General features: G+C 45.5%; 1 protein-coding gene across 10 annotated transcripts in view; it reads left to right on the top strand.

Annotated features, from left to right (window-relative positions):
* Window positions 1–22,168, top strand: part of LOC124010501 (autism susceptibility gene 2 protein-like) — a 511,152-nt gene that overhangs the window by 99,833 nt on the left and 389,151 nt on the right. For all 10 annotated transcript variants that reach the window (XM_046323045.1, XM_046323027.1, XM_046323009.1 and 7 more), the window contains exon 3: window positions 5,861–6,136. In XM_046323045.1, coding sequence (XP_046179001.1) covers window positions 5,861–6,136 — 276 coding nt within the window. The remainder of the gene's footprint in view (window positions 1–5,860; window positions 6,137–22,168) is intronic.

Raw genomic sequence — 22,168 nt, 5'->3', positions numbered from 1 at the left:
GATTCTACTTTTTAAGCCTAATTAACATCAATTATTCTACAGTAGTCATCTTCTGCTTTTGCCGAATTAACATATATTCTTATACAGTAGTCATCTTCTGCTTTTGTCATGTGCCGCATCATTTTCCAATATGAATTCATTCTATTTCTAGGATCACTCACACTCACTGTTGTTTAGCGTGGTGGATGCTGTATGATTCAGTAATATCTGGACAGCTTCTCTGTGTTTCACGTGGTGGATGCTGTATGGTTCAGTGATATCTGGACAGCTTCTCTGTGTTTCACGTGGTGGATGCTGTATGGTTCAGGATGCTGTATGGTTCAGTGATATCTGGACAGCTTCTCTGTGTTTCACGTGGTGGTGGATGCTGTATGGTTCAGTGATATCTGGACAGCTTCTCTGTGTTTCACGTGGTGGATGCTGTATGGTTCAGTGATATCTGGACAGCTTCTCTGTGTTTCACGTGGTGGATGCTGTATGGTTCAGTGATATCTGGACAGCTTCTCTGTGTTTCACGTGGTGGATGCTGTATGGTTCAGTGATATCTGGACAGCTTCTCTGTGTTTCACGTGGTGGATGCAGTATGGTTCAGTGATATCTGGACAGCTTCTCTGTGTTTCACGTGGTGGATGCTGTATGGTTCAGTGATATCTGGACAGCTTCTCTGTGTTTCACATGGTGGATGCTTTTATGGTTCAGTGATATCTGGATAGCTTCTCCGTGTTTCACGTGGTGGATGCAGTATGGTTCAGTGATATCTGGACAGCTTCTCTGTGTTTCACGTGGTGGATGCTGTATGGTTCAGTGCTATCTGGATAGCTTCTCTGTGTTTAGCGTTGTGGGTTGGTGTATGGTGCAGTGATATCTGAACCTGCTCCCAGCACAGATCTGAGTGGAGCTTGATTAGTTAAGCAGGCCTCCACTGTGTCTGGGTGATCACACACACACACTCACACACTCACCAATGAACACGCAGCACACTTATACTATTGCTTGGCCCCAGACAAACTGCCTTTTCTGCCTAGCGGGTTTAACTACTTCATTGTGTTCTGTCAAGTTGAGCCTTCTGAAACCTCTGATTCTGTTTGATGGTTTTCCAAGGGGAGTCGCAGTCAGAAGAACAGAACAGATATAATCAAACACGTGCTTGGTTTTGTTCCAGGAAGAGAGATATGTTTTTAAGTTGAGGAGTGGAGAGAAGGTCAGGGCAAAATGTGTGATTTATATGGAGATACTGAAGTTAACACAAGTTTAAAGGTGATTTGAAGTTTATAATTCCGTCTTTACTATCAGCAATGGGTGTCACACCCTGACCTTAGAGAGCCTTTTTATTTCTCTATTTGGTTCGGTCAGGGTGTGATTTGGGTGGGCATTCTATGTTTTCTATTTCTTTGTTTTTGGCCGAGTTGTCAGCTGTCTATCGTTGTCTCTGATTGGGAATCATACTTAGGCAGCCTTTTTTCCCCACCTATGTTGTGTGTAATTATTTATGTTCTGTGAGTCAAGGTTGCGGCACGGTCGGTTCTCTGTTTACCTGTTCTTGTGAAGGTTTCACTTGGATTAAAAGATGTGGAATTACATGCGCCTTGGCTCATTTATGACAGGGAGTTTGACGACAGCGAACGTGACAATGGTCCTATAGGAGGAAAAAGCACTACAAATCCACACATTGTTCAACAGAATTTGTTTGAAGTTAACAGCTAGTTTGACAGCTAGGAAGAAGTGTTTTCCCTCCTAATACTGTTTTACTCCAGACTCAAGCATTAGGCTAGGCAACCATTTGCTTTTCATTTTTCTCCCAAACATTTCCAATCCTCAACTGGCAATTGTATAGTCTTTTCTATTTCACATGTACCCTTCACAGGAATGAAACACGTTGTGAAGTCTGAGCATGAAAACTGATTTGTGCTGTATTTTAGACATATGATATGTTCTTAAACCTGGCATTTGATCTGGATCCTGGAATTTGTCCTGCCTTTGTTAAAGCTGGAATTCTTAATGGTGAAACTGCCACGTTTTAAGATACAACAACAAAGAAGTTACCGCAGACACCAAACACAGCTTTTCCCCCTCTGACATTGCATCCATGAGAGAACAGCAGACAATATCCTGCGTTGGGCAGTGCTCCTCACCTCCGCTTCATCAACAAAATAATAACAACGGTTGTGGAGCGGACAGTGGCACTGTCTCCCTTACAGCAAATTCCCTATTTTACTTAATGTTTTTGTAATTTTTAACCCTTTTTATCCCCAATTTTGTGATATCCAATTAGTAGTTAGTCTTTTTCCATTGCTGCAACTTCGGTACGGACTCGGGAGAGGCGAAGGTCGAGAGCCATGTGTCCTCCAAAACACAACCCGGTCAAGCCGCACTGCTTCTTGATACACTGCTCGCTTAACCCGGAAGCCAGCCGCACCATTGTGTCGGAGGAAACACCGTACAGCTGGCGACCAAAGTCAGCGTGCACTGTGCCCGTCTGACACAAGGAGTCGCAAGAGCACGATGGGATAAGGAGATCCCGGCCGGCCAAACCCTCCCCTAACCCGGACTACGCTGGGCCAATTGTGTGCCCCCCAGTGGGACATCCCGGTCGCGGCCGGCTGCGACCCAGCCTTGGATCAAACCCGGGTCTGTAGTGATGCCTCTAGCACTGTGATGGAGTGTCTTGGACCGCTGCGCCACACGGGAGGCTGCGGATTCCATCTTTAAAAGAACATGCACAACTGATAGTCTTTAAAGAAAATTACAACAGATTATAGTAAGAGGCTTAGAACCACACATCACACTAACAATGACAATGTATGTCTTGTTGCGTTATTTGTGTTGGATGAGAGTGGAAGACAAAGGAGAACACGATTAGTTGATGCATGCAGCATTTGTTTGTTTTTCTGTGAGGAAAATTCATCTTTGTTGTAAAGGTAATGGTTCAGTGAATCAGAGCCAACACTCCCACCAAACCCATTATCCTCATCAACCTACCCATTCTGGAACTCTGTCACTTTAGTTGACAGTTTATAATGTCTGTCTGTTGGCTCTGCGACTGGATCGCCACACTGAAGTGTCATCATAGCTGCCCCACTCACTCTTTATTGGACCGTATTACGAGTGGCTCCTCCTGCTGCTACTACAAGCCTGGAACTAAATGAGTCCCCTTACAGATAATATAATTGATTTGTTCCATAAGTTTAGCTTGGATGGCGCCAGTACAGTACACTACACAGCCTCTTTGTGGCAGATTAGTTCTTATATTGATCCCCCAGTCAAACTGTATAACCCAATGTTGTTGGAAAATATGATTTTACATTCCTTTCCAACTGAATTAGTATAAACTCAAATGGATTCTCTAATTGTGTCTTATCATTAGAGGGACTGGTTGGCTTCGTTTCCGATCTCATCCCAGATATGAGTTAATTCATGTTACATTAAGGTCTGTAGACAGATGTTCCTTTTTCAATATATGCAATTACGTTGTATTAAGGCTAGAGATTTTTGAGGACCAAATTGCCTTATGGTTATGGAGGAACACTGAACTGACTTTACCCCCTCCTCTGAATTGACCTGAACTGACTTAACCCCCTCCTCTGAACTGACTTTACCCCCTCCTCTGAACTGACTTTACCCCGCTCCTCTGAATTGACCTGAACTGACTTAACCCCCCCCTCTGAACTGACTTTACCCCCTCCTCTGAACTGACTTTACCCCCTCCTCTGAATTGACCTGAACTGACTTAACCCCTCCTCTGAACTGACTTTACCCCCTCCTCTGAACTGACTTTACCCCCTCCTCTGAACTGACTTTACCCCCTCCTCTGAACTGACTTTACCCCCTCCTCTGAACTGACTTTACCCCCTCCTCTGAACTGACTTTACCCCTGACTTAACCCCCCTCCTCTGAATTGACTTGAACTGACTTAACCCCCCTCCTCTGAACTGACCTGAACTGACTTAACCCCCCCCTCTGAACTGACCTGAACTGACTTTACCCCGCTCCTCTGAACTGACTTTACCCACTCCTCTGAACTGACCTGAACTGTCTTTTCCCACTCCTCTGAACTGACCTGAACTGACTTAACCCCCCCTCCTCAGAACTGACCTGAACTGACTTAATCCCGCTCCTCTGAACTGTCTTTTCCCACTCCTCTGAACTGACTTTACCCCCCCTCCTCAGAACTGACCTGAACGGTCTTTTCCCACTCCTCTGAACTGACCTGAACTGACTTAACCCCCCCTCCTCAGAACTGACCTGAACTGACTTAATCCCGCTCCTCTGAACTGTCTTTTCCCACTCCTCTGAACTGACTTAACCCCCCCTCCTCTGAACTGTATAACCCCATCTGGTTGGAAAATAGCACACAATACAGGAGATGTGAGGGCTGGTGTATTGGTTATTGGTTTGTTTGGATACTGGAGTATAGTGTAGGTGTAATTGCTCACTGTTTTACCAGGGGATGTGGGAGTGTTGACAGGGTGAACTTCAATGACTGTATTTGTTAGTGACAGAGACATGGTTGTTGCATTCATTCATTTCCAGTCTCATGGCCATCACCAAGGAAGATCCTAAGTGATTATGTTTTTAATTCAAATTAAATTCTTTAAGACAATACAATCTTTCATAAGGCCTTATTTTGAGGGCCTAGTTTTATCTTAATACAGTGGCCTAAAACTCAGCGTTTACAGGCCACATTAGCGCTACAAGTCACATTATGCTGGTTTGCAAAGTGATGTGTAATTCCTAATGGAATCCAGCCAGAGTGGGGATATCTAACATTTGGAATTTTATTCACCCGCAACTTGAATTCAGAATGACAGGGTTGGGAAGTCTAAAATATGAGACTAACTAAAGCATCTAGACTGGAATAACCATTTCAGTAATGGGTGGAATAAGTCCAAGTAATAGATTGGATTAGTATAGAAAAATGTATGTTATTTATATTTTGAGTAGTATAAGATTAATTAATCAATCAATGTAAAAACATAGATATTGAAACTAACAATTCTAAAAATCAACCTGCAATAGAGCATGCTGGGAAATATGATAATGATGGGCATGGTTTTGGTTCAACCCTGGTTATTAACACCAGCACTGGAGTTATTTTACACCAATGAGTGTTAATTTAACACCTACAGATGTAATTTTGCTCCTGAATCAGCAATATAAAAGTTACCCGGAAAAATAAACACTAGGTAACACTGGCCAATTTGCTGTGTGTGTGAGTGTCCTAATCCTCAGCCGTGATCTAATAGATATGTGGTTAATCACAGACGGGCAGTGTGGTACTCTCCTATCCTTAGCCTATGAGACTCTCCTGTGACAGTACTGTATGTTTAAGTGTAATGCGTCGTTAGTGCTTAATGACCCACAGTGGGCCTCTGTAGGGGAGAAGAACAGTCTCTCTTAGTACTGCTCAATGGAGAACACAGATACAATAGCTACTTCCTAACTGGCATTTGTAAATGGGTTATCTATTTTTAAGCCTAGCTTTCATGATCATCGTAATGAGCTCTCTTTATCAGGTGTAGGAGGCTTATTTTGTCAGGATTATGTATTTAAATGAATGTAATTGCTTTTGGTATGCTCCAGCGACAAGATAATAATAAATATATAGTACAGTTGTCATATCTCCCCTACTCCCCTGCACTGTACTTTTGTGGCTGTAGTTGTATTTTTCAAATGGTCAAATAAAGACCTAGCTGTCGGTCTATTCTCCGCTCTCTGTCGCTTGCAAGACTTGACCCTGAACTACTTTGTTTCAGTGTAACGGAGTGTTCACCTCCCCTCTTCTCAGACCCCTTTACGTTTTCCACATTTTGTTACGTTACAGCCTTATTCTAAAATTGACCTCTCTCCTTTTCCTCTCCAGAAGGACCTGTCCATGAAACCCCAGGAGTGCAGGGAGAACCAGGAGAACCATAAGGAGAACCAGGCGGGCCCCCTGCACAAGAAGAAGCCCCCCAGGGTCCCTAACGGATTCAGCCTGGACTCCCGCAAAGCCCACAACAACCACCTTAACAACCACCACAACAACCATAGCAACCATCACCAGCATTCTGACCAGGAGAACAACAACCCACGCCTGGCTCCTCAGACCAACGGCAAGAAGAAGAACAAGAACAGCCTGCAGAAGAAACACAGGCCAGTCAGTACACTGTTTATTACTTGTTACACACTACACTATCTCCTCTCCACTCAGTTCCACCTCTCCTCAAGCAGCATTTTTGGTAGCCTGGTCCCAGATCTGGTATTGCGGAGTTGAGACCAGGCTAGCGTTTGGGCTCTCAGGTTGGCATATTGGGTTTTGTCTGCACACTGCAATGATGGATGGAAACACCCGTTTAGTTGTATCATCTTGAATGTAGAAGAGGAACTGTTTGAGTGTGTGTTCAGTCTTCTGTCTTTCACTTTGGTCATGAGAGCCGGTGGAATTATCAGTCATACTATGTGTTTGATAAGGATGAAGAAGGGATTGAATGATGGGGTTTTTGATTGGAGAGTGATTTACATCTAGATAGCCCTGATTTCAAACAGATAGAGGATAATATGCTACAGTACTGCAGAATCTGTTGCAGGCTGTAAACACCTCAATAGCAGGTTTGTAAAAAAATTATACAATGTTACATTCCATTCCAACTGAATTAGGATAAACCCAAATGGATTCTCTAATAGTGTGTTACAATTAGAGGGGCTGCTTGGCTTGGTTTCTGATCTCATCCCAGATAAGAGTTAATTCATGTTACATTAAGGTCTATAGACAGATGTTCCTTTTTCAGTATATGCAATTACGTTGTATTAGGGCTAGAGATTTCTGAACTGACTTTACTCCCCTCCTCTGAACTAACTTAACCCCCCTCCTCTGAACTAACTTAACCCCCCTCCTCTGAACTGACTTAACCCCCATCCTCTGATCTGACTTAACCCCCATCCTCTGAACTAACTTAACCCCCATCCTCTGATCTGACTTAACCCCCATCCTCTGAACTGATTTTACCCCCTCATCTGAACTGACTTAACCCCTCCTCTGAACTGACTTTAATCCCCTTCTTTAACCCCCTCCTCTGAACTGACTTAACCCCCATCCTCTGAACTGATTTTACCCCCTCCTCTGAACTGACTTAACCCCCTCCCTGAACTGACTTTAATCCCCTTCTTTAACCCCCTCCTCTGAACTGACTTAACCCCCTCCTCTGAACTGACTTTAATCCCTTTCTTTAACCCCCTCCTCTGAACTGACTTTAATCCCCTTCTTTCCTCTGAACTGACTTAACCCCCATCCTCTGATCTGACTTAACCCCCATCCTCTGAACTGATTTTACCCCCTCCTCTGAACTGACTTTAATCCCTTTCTTTAACCCCCTCCTCTGAACTGACTTAACCCCTCCTCTGAACTGACTTTAATCCCTTTCTTTAACCCCCTCCTCTGAACTGTCTTAACCCCTCCTCTGAACTGACTTTAATCCCCTTCTTTAACCCCCTCCTCTGAACTGACTATCCCCCTCCTCTGAACTGTCTTAACCCCCTCCTCCCAACCAGGCGACTGGTGCTCTATTGTATACACACACACACACACACACACACACACACACACACACACACACACACACACACACACACACACACACACACACACACACACACACACACACACACACACACACACACACACACACACACACACACACACACACACACACTGCCCTGTGTGATGGGAGGAGAGCAAAGTTTGCCATTAGTCTGTGTCATCCCAGCAGGAGAGAGGTCATTCTTCAGCAGGCTGTTAATGATGTGAGCTCTACCCCCCTGGCTTTACTGAACCCATAGAGAAACTACACAGGGAAGTGATTACATACACACCTAAAGTTTGATCAAGTAACAGTTTAGGGGCTGTAAAGTTGGTATACAGTGGTCCATTTTTGTGCTGTCTGTGTGTCAATTCCTTCAAAAGTCTACCTGTCACAGACACTTTTATTTGGTATACGTGTGTCAATATTTATTTATTAGACTTGGCGATCTGAGATACTGACACTCTGTAAGGGGCTGCAGTAGGTGAAGAGATACCTTCACACATACTGGAGCTATGTGCCCCGGGGCCAATGTACTGTATAATAGACAGATGGTGCCACCTGCCACTCTCAAGGTTGTCTGGCACTTACAGTTGCATGGGAGAAGAGGTGACTGGTTCGAGGGCATGTGTGTGTGCGTGCGCATGCATTTGTGTGTGCACGCGCATGTGTGTGTATTTGGTTGTGCTTAGTCTACTTGGCAGATGGGTGTTATTGGCTCCGAGTGTGTGTGTTAGTCAGGTGAGCTATGACAACAAACTCTGTGACAAGTGAGAGGAGCACAAAGTGGTGTTTAGGGCCAGGACTGAAGGACTCTCGTCTGCCCTCCCTGCCCATGGCCCTGGGAGCAGCCACTGATTAGGGGGACAGCAGCTGCCATTAGAGCATGGGGCTTATAGGAGACATGGGTGCTCACACACACACACACACACACACACACACACACACACACACACACACACACACACACACACACACACACACACACACACACACACACACACACACACACACACACACACACACACACACACACACACACACACACACACACACACACACACACACACACACACACACACACACACACACACACTCTGTTGGCTGGCACCACAGTATAGCTGCTTCAGTCAGTGGTGAAGGGCAAAGGGTGTTGGCATTGTCATCATCCATGGAAAGGATGCCCTCTAGTCTAGTCAATCCTCCTGCTAAAGACAAGGTCAAAATACATGTTGATGATGATGATCACCCCCCTGGGTTAATACTTGGTGAAAGCACCTTTGGCAGCCATTACAGCTGTGAGTCTGTTGGGATATGTCATGCCTTGGTCTTAGTATTTTGTGTTTTCTTTAATTATTTGTTCAGGCCAGGATGTGACATGGGGTTATTGTATTGTCGTATTGGGGTTTTTGTAGGCATTGGGATTGTGGTTGATTAGGGGTGTGTCTAGTATAGGCTTGGCTGCCTGAGGTGGTTCTCAATCAGAGTCAGGTGATTCTTGTTGTCTCTGATGGGGAACCGTATTTAGGTAGCCGGGGTTCACTGTGTATTTCGTGGGTGATTGTTCCTGTCTCTGTGTAGTTTCACCAGATAGGCTGTAATTAGGTTTTCACGTTCCGTTTGTTGTTTTGCTTTTGTATTAAGTTATTTCATGTATCGCTCTTCATTTATTAAAGACATGAGTAACCACCACGCTGCCTTTCGGTCCGACTCTCTTTCAACAAACGAAGAACGCCGTTACAGGATAGGCCTCTACAAACTTTGCTCATATAGATTTGGCAATATTTGACTATGCTTCTTTACAAAAGTGTTTTTGAAAGCTCCTTGGTGCTCATGGTTGAGTGTTTGCTTTGCAATTCAGTACCCGGCAGAGGGAACCTTTATGTTTTATTTAACCTTTATTTAACTTGGCAAGTCAGTTGACAACAAATTCTTATTTACAATGACGGCCGACCAAAAGGCAAGAGGCCTCCTGCGGGGACGGGGGCTGGGATAAAAAAAAATATATATATAAATAAATACAGGCCAAACACACATCACAACAAGAGAGACAACACATTTCTACATAAAGAAAGACCTAAGATGACAACATAGCAAGGCAGCAACACATGGCGCGGCAGGTACCCTAGTGGTTAGAGTGTTTGGCCAGTAACCGAAAGGTTGCTGGATTGAATCCCCGTGCTGACAAGGTAAAAAACATGTTGTTCTGCCCCTGAAAAAGGCTGTTCCTGGTAGGCTGTCATTGTAAATAAGAATTTATTCTTACCTGACTTGCCTAGTTAAGTAAAGTTAAAATATTTAAAACAACAACATGGTAGCAACAAAACATGGTACAAACATTATTGGGCACAGACAACAGCACAAAGGGAAAGAAGGTAGAGACAACAATGCAGCCACAACTGTCAGTAAGTGTCCATGATTGAGTCTTTGAATGAAGAGATGGAGATAAAACTGTCCAGTTTGAGTGTTTGTTGCAGCTCGTTCCAGTCGCTAGCTGCATTGAACTGAAAATACGAGCGACCCAGGGATGTGTGCTTTGGGTACATTTAACAGAATGTGACTGGCAGAATGGGTGTTGTATGTGGAGGATGAGGGCTGCAGTAGATATTTTAGAGGGGATGAGACCTAAGAGGGTTTTATAAATAAGCATCAACCAGTGGGTCTTGCGATGGGTGTACAGAGATGACCAGTTTACAGAGTGTAGAGTGCAGTGATATGTCCTATAAGGAGCATTGGTGGCATATCTGATGGCCGAATGGTAAAGAACATCTAGCCACTCGAGAGCACCCTTATCTGCCGATATATAAATTATGTCTCCATAGTCTAGCATTGGTAGGATGGTCATCTGAATCAGGGTTAGTTTGGCAGCTGGGGTGAAAGAGGAGCGATTACAATAGAGGAAACCAAATCTAGATTTAACTTTAGCCTGAAGTTTGATATGTGCTGAGAGAAGGACAGTGGACCATCTAGCCATATTCCCAAGTACTTGTATGAGGTGACTACCTCAAGCTCTAAACCCTCAGAGATTGTAATCACACCTGTGGGGAGAGGGACATTCTTCTTACCAAACCTACAGGAACTCCTGAATGTATCTTGTAACCCATGTGTGATTTTGAAGGTGATTGGTTACACCTGAGCTAATTTAGGATTGCTATTACAAGGGGAGTGGACACTTATCCAACCAAAGTATCATGCAACAACCTCTCCCTCAATGTGAGCAAGACAAAGGAGCTGATCGTGGACTACAGGAAAATGTAGGCTGAACCAGGTCCCCATTAACATCGATGGGGCTGTAGGGGAGCGGGTCGAGAGTTTCAAGTTCCTTGTTCTCAACGTCACCAACGAACTATCATGGTCCAAACATACCAAGACAGTTGTGAAGAGGGTACGACAAAACCTTTTCCCCCTCAGGAGACTGAAAAAATTTGGCATGGATCCCCAGATCCTCAAAAGGTCTAGAGCATCCTGACCAGATCGAGAGCATCCTGACCGGTTCCATCACTGCCTGGTATGGCAACTGCTCTGCATCTGACTGTAAGGCGCTACTGAGGGTAGTGCCTACGGCCCAGTACATCACTGGGGCCAAGCTTCCTGCCATCCAGGACCTATATAATAGGCGGTGTCAGAGGAAAGCCCATAAAATTGTCAGAGACTCCAGTCACCCAAGTTATAGACTGTTTTCTCTGCTACCACACGGTAAGCGGTACCGGAGCGCCAAGTCTAGGACCAAAAGGCTCCTCAACAGCTTCTATCCCCAAGCCGTTAAACTGCTGAACAATTCATAAAAATTGCCACCGGACAATTTACATTGACCCCCCCTCTTGTACACTGCTGCTACTCGCTGTTTGTTTGTCACCTATGCATAGTCACTTCGCCCCTACCTACAAGTAGAGATTACCTCAACTAGCCTGTACCCCTGCACACTGACTCATTACCGGTGCCCCCTGTATATAGTCTTGTTATTGTTATTGTGTTACTTTTTATTATTACTTTTTTTTTTACTTGGAAGTTGTGGGGTAGGATTTGTAGATCAATGGGTTAGAACAAAAGGTGAACATTTTGAAAGGGGTTTTAGACTTTTTATAGGCACTGTATGCAAAATGTTTAAGAACACCATCGTCTCAACCCTCTGTGGCCTCCATTATCCTTTAAACGGAATGAAGACAATCTCCTTCTCCTCCCAGAATTATTCTACAGCAGACATATTATCTTTTCACCACTCCAAAGGCCTATAAATAACTGTTAAGGAATTGCCCTCCTGCAATGTTATGTTGTAATGTGGAGAGTCCTGGTTCGTTCATCTCAAGGTTTAATTCTACATGAGTTAGTTAGGCAGGGCAGTAGACAGGGGAAATTAACTGCTATTAGACTGCTGGGGATTTGTACACACGTCTAGATAGGAAGAGAAGAAGAGAGGAGAGCAGAGAGAGTTGTTGAGAGGATAGGAGAGCGTAGCAGAGATACACTGAACAACAATATAAACATAACATGTAAAGTGTTGGTCCCATGTTTCATGAGCTGAAATGAAAGATCCCAGAAATGTTCCATATGCACAAAAAGCTTATATCTCACAAATGTTGTTTATGTCCCTGTTAGCGGCAGTGTAGCCTAGTGGTTAGAGCATTGGACTAGTAACCAAAAGGTTGCAAGTTCAAATCCCCGAGCTGACAATGTACTAAATCTGTCGTTCTGCCCTTAACAGCCAGTTAACCCACTGTTCCTAGGCCATCATTGAAAATAAGAATTTGTTCTTAACTGACTTGCCTAGTAAAATAAAGTTAAAATAAAAGTGAGCATTTCTCCATTCCCAAGATAATTCATCCTCCTGACAAGTGTGGCATATCAAAAAGCTGATTAAACAGAATGAACCCTTACACGGGTACACCTTGTGCTGGGGGCAATAAAAGGCCACTCTAAAATGTGCCTTTTTGTCACACAGCACAAGGCCACAGATGTCTCAAGTTTTGAGAGACCGTATAATTGGCATGCTGACTGCAGGGAATGTCAACCAGAGCTGTTGCCAGATAATTTAATGTTTATTTCTCTGCCATAAGCCGCTTCCAACGTTGTTTTAGAGAATTTGGCAGAATGTCCAACTGTCCTCACAACCACAGACCACATGTAACAAAGCCAGCCCAGGACCTCCACATCCAGCTTCTTCACCTGCGGGATCGTCTCAGGGCCAGCCACCCAGACAGCTGATGAAACTATGGGTTTGCACAATCAGAGAATTTTTGCCCAAACTGTCATAAACCGTATTAGGTTTCTGTGTGCTTGTCGTCCTCACCAGGGTCTTAATTTGACTGCTATTCGGTGTTGTAACCGACTTCAGTGGACAAATGACCACCTTCGATGGCCACTGACTCGCTGGAGAAGTGTGCTCTTCACAGATGAATCCCAGTTTCAACTGTACCGGGCAGATGGCAGACAGCGTGATTGGCTTCGTGTTGGCTTGCGGTTTGCCAATGTCAAAGTTGTGAACAGAGTGCCCAATGGTGGCGGTGGGGATATGGTATGGTCACGCATAAGCTACGGACAGCGAACACAATTGCATTTTATCAATGGCAATTTGAATTTACAGAGATACCTTGACGAGATCCTGAGGCCCATTGTCATGCCATTCATCCGCCGCCATCACCTCATGTTTCAGCATGATAATGCACGGCCCCATTTTACAAGGATCTGTACAGAATTCCTGGAAGCTGAAAATGTCCCAGTTGCCTGCATGTCACCTATTGAGCATGTTAGGATGGTCTAGATCGACGTGTACAACATCATGTTCCAGTTCCCACCAATATCCAGCAACTTCGCACAGCCATTGAAGAGGAATTGGACAACATTCCACAGGCCACAATCAACAGCCTGATCAACTCTATGCAAAGGAGATGTGTCGCACTGATCCACACCCCAACATTTTTTTAAGGTATCTGTGACCAACAGTCGTGTATTCCCAGTCATGTGAAATACATAGATTAAGGCCTAATGCATTTATTTCAATTGACTGTTTTCCTTATATGAACTGTAAATCACTCAATTCATTGAAATTGTTGCATGTTGCATTTATATATTTTTTCAGAGTAGTTTGGAGATGAGAGCTGAGATAGTTGTGAGGATAGCAGATATAGTTGTGAGGATAGCAGATATAGTTGTGAGGATAGCAGATATAGTTGTGAGGATAGCAGATATAGTTGTGAGGATAGCAGAGATAGTTGTGAGGATAGCAGATATAGTTTGTATATGAAAGGAGAGTATACATGTGTTTTTTAAGAGGAAAAGAAAGGAGAGGAGATGAGGTATAGGTTGTAGAGGAATTCACAGCACTCGGAGGTGGTTTTCTGTTTCTATCGTGGAACACACCTCACAGCCAGGTGAATGTTTTCTGTATGTGGCTGGCACTGACCCGATATTGTAAGCAGAAACGAAAAAAATACAGAAATGTTTGTAACAGCTTCTGATATGTTGCTCCGTGCTGAAATGAAGAGCACAGATAAGCGGGTTATTGTCGGTGTTGAAAATGGATGTGCACAGCCACAAACTGCAAATTGTGGGTCCAGGTATGTGAACTTAGTTTATTGCTCCTGACATTTTTCATTATGGAACCAACCATGGTTTTGTTGCACACCACACACACACACAGCAGGCGGGTTGAGCAGTACTCTGGCTTTGAGCGGACAAAAAAATGTTGGGGTGTGGATCAGTGCGACACATCTCCTTTGCATAGAGTTGAACAGGCTGTTGATTGTGGCCTGTGGAATGTTGTCCAATTCCTCTTCAATGGCTGTGCGAAGTTGCTGGTTATTGGCGGGAACTGGAACAGGATGTTGTACACGTCGATCTAGAGCATCCTAACATGCTCAATGAGCGCACAGCATGTTTGACTGTACTGTACTATAATGGCAGGGCTGCACACACAGGGCAGCAAACAGGCTCACAGCCAGGGACGTAGGCAGATTGGGAATATCTGGAAGATCGTTTACTGCATTTCTGGAGAACAGAAAATAGAGAACAGAAAAAAACAAGCAAAAATGATTCCAGTCATTAATACATGTGTTGTTGCAGTTTCAGTCACCTCCACCCGTCACAGCCAGAAGAGGACTGGCCACCCCACATAGCCTGGTTCCTCTCTAGGTTTCTTCCTAGGTTTTGGCCTTTCTAGGGAGTTTTTCCTAGCCACCATGCTTCTACACCTGCATTGCTTGCTGTTTGGGGTTTTAGGCTGGGTTTCTGTACAGCACTTTGAGATATCAGCTGATGTACGAAGGGCTATATAAATACATTTGATTTGATTTGATTTGATAGGCTGTTAGATATTAAATTTGCCGCTACACTTGAACTCACATTAACTCAGTACCGGGATTATGGAGTGAGATTTGTTTCTTTATTCTGTATGTCTACCACGATCCGTGTGTATATTCAGCATAACTCACAAATAAAACTAGGATCTGTGAATATATTAAAGTATTTTGTAAATAAAAACATAATCCGTGAACATGTAAAAATATTTCGCAATTAAACCATAATCTGTGAGTCACAAAAGTCACAAATAAATTAATGATCTGTAAATACACTATATGTACAAAAGTATGTGAACACCCCTTCAAATTAGTGGATTTGGCTAATTAGGCCAAACCCATTTCTGACTGTTGTATAAAATCGAGCACACAGCCATGCAATCTCCATAGCCAAACATTGGCAGAAGAATGGCCTTACTAATGAGCTCAGTGAGTTTTAACTTGTCACCGTCATAGGATGTCACCTTTCCTACAAGTCAGTTCGTCAAATTTCTGGCCTGGTCAACTGTAAGTGCTGTTATTGTGAAGCGGAAATGCCTAGGAGAAACAACGCCTCAGCCTCGAAGTGGTATACCACACTAGCACACAGAATGGGACCACCGAGTGCTGAAGTGCTTAGCATGTAGAAATCGTCTGTCCTCAGTTGCAACATTCACTACCGAATTCCAAACTGCCTCTGGTAGCAAAGTTAGCACAATAACTGTCCGTCTAGAGCTTCATGAAATGAGTTTCCATGGCGGAGCAGCTGCACACAAGCCTAAGATCACCTTGTGCAATGCCAAGCGTCGGCTGGAGTGGTGTAAAGCTCGCCGCCATTAGACTCTGGAACAGTAGAAGCGTGTTCTCTGGAGTGATGAATCACGCTTTACCATCTAGCAGTCCGATGGACAAATCTGTGTTTGGCGGATGCCAGGAGAATGCTACTTGCCCAAATGCATAGTGCCAAGTTGTAAGGTTTGGTGGAGGATAAGGAATAATGGTGTGTTTTTCATGGTTCAGGCTAGGCCGCTTAGTTCCAGTGAAGGGACATTTTAACACTACAATGTGCTTCCAACTTTGTGGCAACAAGTTCGGGGAAGGCCCTTTCCTGTTTTAGCATGACGATGCCCCGTGCACAAAGCGAGGTCCATACATAAATGGTTTGTCGAGATCGGTGTGGAAGAACTTGACTGACCTGCACAGAGCCCTGACCTCAACCCCATCGAACAGCTTTGGGATGAATTGAAACGCCGACTGTGAGCCAGGCCTAATCGGCGAACATCAGTAATCAGCCTCACTAATGCAAATGCATTTATTTTTTACCCATTTTTCTCCCCAATTACGTGATATCCAATTGGTAGTTACAGTCTTGTCCCATCGCTGCAACTCCCCTACGGACTTGGGAGAGGCGAAGGTCGAGAGTAATGCGGCCCCTGAAACACGACCCTGCCAAGCCGCACTGCTTCTTGACACTCTGCTCGCTTAACCCGGAAGCCAGCCGCACCAATGTGTCGGAGGAAACGCGGTCCAAATGACGACCACAGTCAGCTTGCAGGCGCCCAGCCCGCCACAAGGAGTCGCTAGAACACGATGGGACAAGGAAATCCTGCCAAACCCTCCCCTAACCCAGACGACACTGGGCCAATTGTGCGCTGCCTCATGGGTCTCCCGGGCGCAGCCGACTGTGACACAGCCTGGATCAAACCCTGGGCTGTAGTGACTCATTGCGAGCTCACAGAACAGGGCTCCGGGCAGCCGAGCGGAAATGGAGGAAAACTCGCCTCCCTGCGGACCTGGCATCCTTTCACTCCCTCCTCTCTACATTTTCCTCCTCTGTCTCTGCTGCTAAAGCCACTTTCTACCACTCTAAATTCCAAGCATCTGCCTCTAACCCTAGGAAGCTCTTTGCCACCTTCTCCTCCCTCCTGAATCCTCCTCCCCCCCCCTCCTCCCTCTCTTCAGATGACTTCGTCAACCATTTTGAAAATAAGGTCGACGACATCCGATCCTCGTTTGCTAAGTCAAACGACACCGCTGGTTCTGCTCACACTGCCCTACCCTGTGCTCTGACCTCTTTCTCCCCTCTCTCTCCAGATGAAATCTCACGTCTTGTGACGGCCGGCCGCCCAACAACCTGCCCGCTTGACCCTATCCCCTCCTCTCTTCTCCAGACCATTTCCGGAGACCTTCTCCCTTACCTCACCTCGCTCATCAACTCATCCCTGACCGCTGGCTACGTCCCTTCCGTCTTCAAGAGAGCGAGAGTTGCACCCCTTCTGAAAAAACCTACACTCGATCCCTCCGATGTCAACAATTACAGACCAGTATCCCTTCTTTCTTTTCTCTCCAAAACTCTTGAACGTGCCGTCCTTGGCCAGCTCTCCCGCTATCTCTCTCTGAATGACCTTCTTGATCCAAATCAGTCAGGTTTCAAGACTAGTCATTCAACTGAGACTGCTCTCCTCTGTATCACGGAGGCGCTCCGCACTGCTAAAGCTAACTCTCTCTCCTCTGCTCTCATCCTTCTAGATCTATCGGCTGCCTTCGATACTGTGAACCATCAGATCCTCCTCTCCACCCTCTCAGAGTTGGGCATCTCCGGCGCGGCCCACGCTTGGATTGCGTCCTACCTGACAGGTCGCTCCTACCAGGTGGCGTGGCGAGAATCTGTCTCCTCACCACGCGCTTTCACCACTGGTGTCCCCCAGGACTCTGTTCTAGGCCCTCTCCTATTCTCGCTATACACCAAGTCACTTGGCTCTGTCATAACCTCACATGGTCTCTCCTATCATTGCTATGCAGACGACACACAATTAATCTTCACCTTTCCCCCTTCTGATGACCAGGTGGCGAATCGCATCTCTGCATGTCTGGCAGACATATCAGTGTGGATGACGGATCACCACCTCAAGCTGAACCTCGGCAAGACGGAGCTGCTCTTCCTCCCGGGGAAGGACTGCCCGTTCCATGATCTCGCCATCACGGTTGACATCTCCATTGTGTCCTCCTCCCAGAGCGCTAAGAACCTTGGCGTGATCCTGGACAACACCCTGTCGTTCTCAACTAACATCAAGGCGGTGGCCCGTTCCTGTAGGTTCATGCTCTACAACATCCGCAGAGTACGACCCTGCCTCACACAGGAAGCGGCGCAGGGCCTAATCCAGGCACTTGTCATCTCCCGTCTGGATTACTGCAACTCGCTGTTGGCTGGGCTCCCTGCCTGTGCCATTAAACCCCTACAACTCATCCAGAACGCCGCAGCCCGTCTGGTGTTCAACCTTCCCAAGTTCTCTCACGTCACCCCGCTCCTCCGCTCTCTCCACTGGCTTCCAGTTGAAGCTCGCATCCGCTACAAGACCATGGTGCTTGCCTACGGAGCTGTGAGGGGAACGGCACCTCAGTACCTCCAGGCTCTGATCAGGCCCTACACCCAAACAAGGGCACTGCGTTCATCCACCTCTGGCCTGCTCGCCTCCCTACCACTGAGGAAGTACAGCTCCCGCTCAGCCCAGTCAAAACTGTTCGCTGCTCTGGCCCCCCAATGGTGGAACAAACTCCCTCATGACGCCAGGACAGCGGAGTCAATCACCACCTTCCGGAGACACCTGAAACCCCACCTCTTTAAGGAATACCTAGGATAGGATAAGTAATCCCTCTCACCCCCCCCTTTAAGATTTAGATGCACTATTGTAAAGTGACTGTTCCACTGGATGTCATAAGGTGAATGCACCAATTTGTAAGTCGCTCTGGATAAGAGCGTCTGCTAAATGACTTAAATGTAAATGTAAATAACACATATGGAATCATGTAGTAACCAACAAAGTGTTAAACCAATACAAATGTATTTTATATTTGACATTCTTCAAATAGCCACCCTTTGCCTTGATGACAGCTTTGCACACTACATAAAAACCTCTTTGACAGAGATTACAGCTGTGAGTCTTTCTGGGTAAACTTTGCACATAGTTTCGATGTCTTCACTATTATTCTACAATGTAGAAAATAGTAAAAATAAAGAAAAACCCTTGAATGAGTAGGTGTGTCAACTTTTGACTGGTAGTGTACATGGGTTGCTGTACATGTCCACAGACCTGCAGGTGTTTGTGGGTGTGGGTGAGTCTGTATGAGAGACAGAGGATGGTGGGAGCATGGAGATAGATGGAGGTGGCCAGGGGCTGTGGGGGTGGAGGGGGCCAGGATATGAGAGTGTAGCGTGTTGTGGTGGTGTTTGTGTCATTGCCTGTGGCACTTTGTTGTGTGGCGGTGGTGAACAGAGGGGCATGCGGAGGCCCATCTGCTCTGGCACCAAAAGAGGAGGGGAGGAAGGGGAACTGGGGGCTGAGCTGTCTCTGCCTGCCTGGCCTGCTTCTGGAAGTGTGTGTGTGTGTGTGTGTGTGTGTGTGTGTGTGTGTGTGTGTGTGTGTGTGTGTGTGTGTGTGTGTGCGTGTGTGTGTGTGTGTGTGTGTGTGTGTGTGCGTGTGTGTGTGCGTGCGTGCGTGCGTGCGTGCGTGCGTGCGTGCGTGCGTGCGTGCGTGCGTGTGTGTGTGGAATAAGACAAGACTATGCATCCTGGAACATGCTGCCGACTGTAGACTATATGGTGCTCAGCCAGTGGGGGAAGTGCGTTCTTCCCCTCTCCAGCCATGAGCCATTCTGTAATGAGATTTCTACTCCAGCTTTGCAAGGCTTTATGGTTCATTTCTGCACTAGTCTGTGCACCGTCAATCACCATCATCCACTTGTACACACGGCCTCTCCCTCACCCCTCACTGAGCTGTAGCAGATGTCATTCTCTATCTGAGTGAGTGATGCAGTCTTTTCTATCCCTCACCATCTGGGGTTAAGGCTGACATGACAGTGTTATGACAGCTCAGCACGTCCACAGCTCTCTTATTTCTCTGTCTACACAACTGTCATACCAGAAGGGTGTGTGTGTTTCGTTTGTGTATTGTTGCTTTTTCCTGTGTCTCCCGTGTTGGCCGGTGTTATAACAGTTTCCATTTGTTTGATTGCAGCTCAACAACAGACAAATTAGTGTTGTATTTTGTGTTTTCCCAGGCTGGTAGTTTGAAAGGGCAGATCCAATTTTAGCAGTGCCCTGCTCTGCCCTCCCCTGGCCCGACTTTTAGACAGACAAACAGCTGGCTCACTGAGGAGTGCTTGGCTGGTCCATAGTCACACTGAGGGCGCCCCTGCTTGGAGACAGGTTGAGGTTAAGAACTTTAACAGCCCCTGGATGAGTTCACTGTATCACAGAGGAGTGACTCACTCACACTGTTGTGCCTAAATGATAGTAAAGCCTAGCTCCATGTCTGGAGAAGGACTACTATGACACAGGCATAACATTGCATAATGCCTTATCATTTACTAAGCCTTACTTTCTTTACTCTTCTCATGTAGCTACTGGTTGTAAATGGAATGATATGCTATAACTGCTAATCACTGTCATCTCCTAGGTGGGATACTTGTGTTTAAATATTGGCGTAAAGCACTGTAGAATGGGTTTCACTGTGCCTGTCTCTAAATCCACTGTGCAAAATGTAATATTGTGTTCAATTTCAGCGTGGCGGGGCCACTCTTGATAAGCTTATTCACTAAGCCAATAAATAATTCAAAGAAAACCAATGTCCAGATTGTCAGATAACATGGCAAAACCGTTCCGGTTCTGACTAAGTTACAAGCATGGTAATTGTTGCTGTCACAGTCATGATTTGTTGTTCTATTTGTGTCAGCATCATGCCACAAAAACAGCAACAATTTACCTCACTCACTAGTCTGTGGTGTGTTGTTATGCCAGCTCCACATGCTGATGTTTACGCAGACAGACAGAGCAGTGAATGTAATGTAGCTACTGTACACAAGATGGAACAGACGAGAGAGATGTCATTACCAAGTGTTTAGAGCCCCAGCAATCTCTCAGTTGTGTTGATAGGCGTGTCGGAAGGCTCTGTCAACACATGAAGACTGGCTATAAAGTGCACACATAGCTCACAATATTATCCCATACTTCTCTCACACATTGTTACATTATTACTCTGTTATGTGTCTCATGGAGTGTGTATGGGAGTTTAACAATAGGTTTTGTCAACACACATGATTCAGGTGCTTCTACACCTGCATTGCTTGCTGTTTGGGGTTTTAGGCTGGGTTTCTGTACAGCACTTTGAGATATCAGCTGATGTACGAAGGGCTATATAAATACATTTGATTTTATTTGATTCACCCCCCACATTTCACTCTGCTCTCTTGTTATGCAATAATAACACAGAATATGTATGTCTATCATGTTATGCATATCTGTCTCATAGTGTGTATGAGAGCATAGGCCGTGTAATATAAAATGTTGATGTAGTGTGTCTCCCTAAAGCCCTCTCTCAGAGACGGTTCTACTATGTTCCTCTTCTCTCCCCTAGCAGCAGTTGAAGCCTGTCCTGCTCAGAAACCCTGATGCTGCTTGACAAGTCTAGGCCATCATGTCTTGGCAAATGGCTGTTTTAATTTGATCTACCCCATCTCTCTCCCCCGTCCTCTCCTTTGCTGGGAAACCTTTGCTCTGAAGTGTCAGTTAGTTTTTCAAAAAAAAGGGAGGGGGGTCGTCTGGCTCCCAGTGTTAATGTGTCTCATTTTCCACTTCTTTTTCCACATTCAAGTCCCTCTGTCTGTCTGCAGCGTTTGTACCGTATGGCGGAGCTTGTTAGCCATGGGAGCCGGGTGACCGTGGCAACAGGCACTCACTCATACACACACACTGTCCCCCCAACGCCTCCCTCCCTGTCTGTCATTCTTCCTTCCTTTGACAAACCCCTCCAAGTCAATTTGCAAAAATTAAGTACCAACACTTATACTAAAGTGTCAGCCACTTATGCCTTGGTTCTGCGCAGCTGTCAATCACCTCCAGCAGCAGTTACAGGTGTTTAAGAAGCTTTTATCAGGGCTGTCCACAACATGTCACTTCAAGTACAAGACTGTAATAGTCTCAAATCAAGTAGACAGTTTTGTTTTATGTTCTTCTCACTGAAGGGTTTTATGTCTGAGGAAGAAGGCTACTAGGTCAGCGCGACAGGCTGTGGAGAGCAATGTTGAATTCAAGGGTATCATAAACAAGGTTTCCATCTCACCTTTTAATGCGAGTAAAGTACATGTCGGATAAGACGTGTCACTACAGGCCTGATAGAAACAGTGAATTTGTCAGTAACATTCCAAATATTAACAAAACAAAATATGCTAGACAAGGTGGGATCCTTTTGTGTCGATAAAATGAATTATGCTAGCAGTGACACAATTGACAAATTACCATCATATCGAAGTATAGTTGGAGTCACGAGATGCTGTGTGGTCCTC

Source organism: Oncorhynchus gorbuscha, linkage group LG02 (assembly GCF_021184085.1).
Source record: "Oncorhynchus gorbuscha isolate QuinsamMale2020 ecotype Even-year linkage group LG02, OgorEven_v1.0, whole genome shotgun sequence".
Taxonomy (NCBI): Eukaryota; Metazoa; Chordata; class Actinopteri; order Salmoniformes; family Salmonidae; genus Oncorhynchus; species Oncorhynchus gorbuscha.
Note: the sequence above shows the minus strand (reverse complement) of the source record. Positions and strands in the feature narration are given on the sequence as shown.